The 6,196-nt window shown below is 41.1% G+C and overlaps 1 protein-coding gene across 1 annotated transcript in view; it reads left to right on the top strand.

Moving 5' to 3' along the window:
- Positions 1-2,348: 2,348 nt before the first annotated feature.
- WASHC4 (WASH complex subunit 4) overlaps positions 2,349-6,196 on the top strand; it is a 46,404-nt gene continuing 42,556 nt past the window's right edge. Inside the window, 2 exon segments of the mRNA XM_048500587.1 lie at positions 2,349-2,478; positions 5,960-6,099. Coding sequence (XP_048356544.1) covers positions 2,418-2,478; positions 5,960-6,099 — 201 coding nt within the window. The 5' untranslated portion in view covers positions 2,349-2,417.

Below are 6,196 nucleotides of genomic sequence, written 5' to 3'. Positions count from 1 at the left end.
TTGGGTTCTAGCACTCCTACCTTAGATGGCTTTTAAAAAGTGTGCCAAACAAATTCATGGACAAGGGTCTATCTCAGTGGTGGCGAACCTTTGGCACTCCAGATGTTATGGACTGCAATTCCCATCAGCCCCTGCCAGCATGGCCAATTGGCCATGCTGGAAGGGGCTGATGGGAATTGTAGTCCATAACATCTGGAGTGCCAAAGGTTCGCCACCATGGGTCTATCTACTGCTATCAGCCATGATACCGGATTGCTTACTCCAGGCTCACAAGCAGAATGCTACTAAATTCAAGGTCCTGAGTGGAAATCAGCGTGGTGGGAAATAAAAAAGAGACTTGTGTATGATTTGCCCTCATGGGTTGCTTAGGGGCACCCAGGAAGTATCTGGTTGTTCACTGTTGAAAACAGAATGATAGTCTACATGTACTCTATGGCTGATCCGACGATGTTCTTTTTATATTTTTACTGTTTCTCAACTACTACCAGCAAGTTAGGCAATGTAATGATGGCTTCTGCGTGTCACAAATTGAAGAAGCAAGTTCTGTTGAGATTTTTTACTTGGCTGCCATTTTTGCCCTGTTACAACTTCTTTCCTGTTTGGGCCACTAGGATGCTTGGGACATGGGGTGGGGTTGAGAGAATATGCAGCTACCTTTGGAATTGGAGTTGCCATCTATGGTTTGGGAAAATCCTGGAGATTTGGTTTTGGGGTGGGTCCTCAGAAAGGTGGAGTTTGGGGAGGGAAGGGACCTCAAGGAGGTATAATGTTATAAAGTCCACTCTCCAAAGCAACTATTTTATCCAGGGGGATTGATCTCTATAGTCTGAAGATAAGTTTTCTGGGAGATCTCCAAGCAGGGCCTGCTTTGAATTACCTTCTGCAGCCATTTCACTATTCTTGATGAAATGTCTGCCACTGTTGCATATAATTTCCCTTTTTTCAGAGAATGGATACCATGTTAATTAAAACAAAACTCTTGAGATGCAAAACAGAAAAGATGCACTCCCTCCTCAAGTGAATGTCTAATACTGAGATTTACAGTGCAGTCCTAAACAGACTTTCACCCTTCCAAACCCGCTGAATTAATTGTTTTATATATGCTCTCTCTTTCAGACAAGGCGAGGAGAGAGACTGAGAGAGCAAAAACCCAGGAAAGGCTTGTGCACTTAAAAAAAAATATCCTGGTATGTGCTCCCTAATGCTTAGAGAAACATGAACAAAATTTTGTGGAGCAGGGATTCTGCCTATGTAAAATATCATGCTAACTTGGGGTTTACGATTAGCCAGCATTTATAGGCCACTTTTCAACGATTTCAAAACAGGGCTCAGGTTAGGAACAATAAAAACTGTACAAAAATTGGCCTGTGCTGTTGCATTGCTGCCTATCATGATGAGTATGCTCCAGTCTTGGTAGTTTCTACATCACACAATATATCATGTTCAAAAACTCATGCTTTGTTTCAGTTCCATTGAGATTTCTGTTTGTTTTCATATTTTGGTAGCCCAAGTCCTATTGTCCTGTTCATTGAATGTCCCAGACTCCCAGCCTGCTGACTGTTCTTGAGTTATTCACCTTGAGTGAGCAAGGGCCACTTTAAATAACAACAACAATAATCTGTATTTTTTAATGTAAGTTGCTTTGCATCTCTTGTTGGGAGAAAACCTGCATATAGATGAATAAACATTAATGGGAGTCTAAAATATGTCAATGTGAAATGCCATTCTGAATTTATAAAAATGTTTTACAGCTCTCTTGAAAGGGCTGGAAAGAGATGAAGAGGTGATTCTTTTGTTGGAGGGCATTGTACAACTGTGAATGAGCAAAATATATGTGTTGGACACAAATCTAAACCTAATTAATTTCCATAGGCAGATGCAGCAAACAATATAGATATCTTAAATGGCTTTACTGATGTCACAGGATACAGTCCGCACCAATCCTTGAAAGTGACAGATGAAATGTCAGAACGGTTTAGTGTGTGTATTTCTCTGTGTCTGTCTGCCCTTAAGCCACAGCTGACTTATGGCAACCTCATAGAGTTTCCAAGGCAAGAGATGTTTGGAGGTGGTTTTCCGTTCTGGTAGTCCAGATTTTAACTGTAGCTGACCCTACTTATCAGCAGCTGGGATTCAACGAGACCAGACTAGCCTGGGGCTATCCAGGTCAGGACTTGCACCTAGATCGCAGAGCCTGTCCCACTTTTATTTACTTTAGATTCGGTTGTCATCGCGTTGCCCGAAGGGGGTCGCTGTTGAGCTTCCGTTCGACTTCACTTGCCGCCCGCTTCCGCGCTACCCTGGTCAAGGGACTACATTTCCCAGCATACCTCGCGGGCGTGGCAGGAAATCCCGTGCCTGTGAGGCGAGGGGCAGTGGTTGCTACTCCGGCTGTGTCTGCCGGGGTCGGGTCTGTCATGGCGCTGGAGACCCTGTCCCCGGACTGGGAGTTTGATCGCGTCGACGATGGTTCTCAGAGTAAGAGCGGGAAAGGTTCCTCTGACAGGGAACTGAGATGGGAATGGGGGTTGTTGGTCGGCTGACTCTGACACTGGAGGGGAGACGTTCAGCCTGTGAAACGGGACCAAGAGACTCGTTCCTCCCTCCCTCCCGATACTTTCTCTTGCTCGACCCCTTCCTCCTCGAGGGAGGCCTTTCGCCTGTCCACATGGCCCGAGAGCCACAGGGTTATTGCAGTCCCTTAGGACTCTCCAGCCATTCTTTCGGTCAAGGTGGCTGAAGGGTAACAATGGTGCTTCTCAAGATCGTGTTTGCCTCCTTTGACCCCTTTTAAAAAAATACATGCAGTTGAAAGACCTCTGACAAATCCGTCCAACAATTCCTGTCCCGAAAGCTTGCAAGAATTCACTTCCTGAAACGGAATAGAGCAGGACTCTAGTGGCAACGTGAAGCTAACAAGGTTTATTTTGACACCTCTGTAATAGTAAATTTTGTTAGTCTTTAAAGTTTCACTGGGCTGTTGCAAAAAAAAGCACCCCACAAGTGCCTTTGGGCAGCTTGAGGGCTGACACATTTGTTGCTGATGCTAGCTACTTTTATATGGATTGCTTTGTTAGTCTGTAACAACAAAAATAATTGCAGCAAAGAATGGAGTCAAGCGACACATTATAGACAGCATAAGGTTTAGTGGGTTGGAGCTGGCTTCATCAGATGCATGAGATATACAGCTGTAAGAACAATGTATTTATATTAGCAAAAAGATGGAGAAAGAAGTCGCAAAGAGAGGCTGGGTTAAAATCAAATCAGCAGAGTAATCTGTTCCCAACTGTTGTTACATAGGTAAAGTAGAATTGACTTACATTTAGGAATGGTTAGGTGGACGCAAAGTAAGGAGATCTTATTGTTATGAAATGCGGGGAGGGGGTGGGGATCACCAAAATGTCTTATATACTATTCCAGTAATTAGAAAACTTGGCCTTTGTTTTGAATTGTCACATAATTGATCAATTTCATTGTTTCTACCATGTTCTAATTTTTCCAAATGAATGGTGTTAGATGGTGTTTCTTGAAATATCTAGTTTGATTTGGGCAATAGTTAACTGTAATGCTCTCAAGATTGTCTTTTTTACAATATCATCTAAATAATTGCTTTTTTTCTATGTTATTTTATTTGGGATAACTACTTTTTTTGGTTCCATGATTTGACATGGCCGCACTAGTCCATGCTTCCCCTGTAAATGTGTAATGAAAGGGGTGTTTTTTTAAAAAAATAACTTCTTTTAAAGCTATTCTTCAGCCACCATAATTGAAGGGGGGTTAAAAGTTTTTAAATATAGATGTTTACATGCTCTCTAGTATGCTTCTTATTAATGGAGTGAGGATACTGGTCCTGTATATTATTTTTGAGTGTGGAACAATAGAGTGATGGTAGTTCGGATTTCATTCTAGAAGGAAAATGTGTGCCACTTAATACCCATCTGTGTTTAAAATCGCTGGTTTAAATGAGCTATCCCTCTGGGTATGCTTTATCTACTCATTTGCTCTCAGCGATGTTCAAAAACAATAGCTCTCCAAAAGTTTTTCATTGCATTTTCCAGGTTCAAATCTGATCTGTGAGCACATAAGCAGGGAAGTGGTAGGTGATCTTATAAATACAGAATTAAAAAGTGGGATCTTGAATATGTGCCCCCCAGATTTAGGAATAAAAGTTGCCATTTGGATGCAAGTTCAAATCTCATTTGAATGCCCTATAAGAAAACAAGTCACTGTTGCACTACAGGTCCTCTGTCTGCCTGTAACAGTGTTGGGACATAGTACAGGTCCATTGTCTGCCTGTAACAGTGTTGGGACAGAGTACAGGTCCATCGTCTGCCTGTAACAGTGTTGGGACATAGTACAGGTCCATTGTCTGCCTGTAACAGTGTTGGGACATAGTACAGGTCCATCGTCTGCCTGTAAGTGTTGGGACAGAGTACAACTGCCCTTCCCACTCCATTTTGGGCTTCCTTCCATTTTTGGGGGCGAGCATTTTTTCTGTTAATACATTCCTTCTCCTTGGTCTTTCTTGCATGCATTTGTTTCAGCTGTCACTCTTCATTCTTCTTAGAACAATGTGTTGCCTTCCCTTAATTGCTTTTTCTATGGAGTATCAACATTTGTTCTTGTTAAGCAAGCTCTTTCCTTTAGATCCAGGTAGGTTTTATTGTAGCTTCTCCTTCCTTTAGCCAGCAAACAGGTCTCATTAAGACAATTTAGTTGCATGGTGTGTAGGTTTCTTTCTGTCCTGGTTCGGAGGAAATAGAATTGGATAGCTCTTCCACTTGTGCTTTCATGACCATTTAAAATAACTTCTTGTGAGAATGCCTTCATTGTATCAAATATTAATTGTGATCTAAACTGTTTTTGAAAACATTCCACACTATTAAACAGAGTGCTTAGTGTGTCCCACTGTGTGCTTAATGTGGAATGAATTGTCATGCTGAATACTTTACACAGTGATTATTCAAAATATTTCATGAACTAACTGTTAATTTTGCACTGTAGTGGTCTGTAGTCATTAGTTCTTGACAGAACATGTTAATTTTTTCAACTTAATGCTCTGCATGTCTTCCCATTTTGGCATATGTAGCAGGGAAGTTAAAAGTAGTGTATCACTTCCGTAAATTCTGTTTCATAAATTCAAGCTAATATAAGCTGCTACTGCTAATAATAATAATAATAAATTTGTGATGTAGTAACTGTAGAAAGTTGAATCTTAGAAGATAGTGATGGGGCAATATGTTCTTTTCAGATCACCTCACAGATTGCCAAAATGGGTACACTTCCTATCCATCCAGTGTTAAATAAAAGCAGCCTGTGTCCAGCTGGTTACAACAAAGTTGTTTTCAGTTTTAAACATTTAGTAATGGCAAATAAAAATACTGCTAGATCATTCCAAGGATCAGTGTGGTCCAAGATTCTCTTTTCAGCAGAGGCTACTGTGACATGAAGCATATAGGTAGGTGGAATGCAGAGGGTTAATAGAGGAATCTGGGATTCACTGGCTTGAACTGAGGAGAGTTCTGAAGGAGTCAGTTGAAGTGAGATGGGAGTGAGGGAGAGTTTTGTGGAGTCGGGGCTGATGAACGGATGTGTGTGAAAAGCTCTCTGTTCTCTGGCAGTGACCAGATGGCTTTGACTAGGGTCCACTCCTTAAGAGCGGCGATGCACCCTTGATGCTGATGCACTCCCGGGGCCATTAGATGAGCAACTAAAAGAAGTATTTTTTTTTCATTTTGGACCATTTAAAAATAGAGTGGTGACTTTGCATATACAGTATTGTAAAATAAAGGATTGGTTTCCTTTGAATAAAAATGTTCTTTGTGAGAAAAAATGGACATTGACACAGAGCAACAAAGTAATCTAGATCTTCTATGTTATGAAAAAGTTAAAAGATAGAAGTCTAGCGGTTGTTGCACCAGTAATCTGTTATACTGAAAATAATACTGTTTATTTTTAGAAATCCATGCTGAAGTGCAGTTGAAGAATTATGGGAAATTCCTTGAGGCTTACACTTCCCAGCTGAAGAGGATTGAAGATGCACTGGATGACTCTGTGGGAGATGTTTGGGACTTTAATCTTGATCCCATTGAATTAAACGTAGGCTTGTTTCTAATGTGCATATTTGTTTTTACACTTAGTTTTGTTTGGTTGTTAATATGTATGTGGGAATCTGTTGAATGCTGAAGGTCAGGGC

The sequence above is a fragment of the Sphaerodactylus townsendi genome, linkage group LG06 (genome assembly GCF_021028975.2).
Source record: "Sphaerodactylus townsendi isolate TG3544 linkage group LG06, MPM_Stown_v2.3, whole genome shotgun sequence".
Classification (NCBI taxonomy): domain Eukaryota; kingdom Metazoa; phylum Chordata; class Lepidosauria; order Squamata; family Sphaerodactylidae; genus Sphaerodactylus; species Sphaerodactylus townsendi.
The sequence above is the reverse complement of the archived record's forward strand: the minus strand, read 5'-3'. Positions and strand labels throughout refer to the sequence as shown.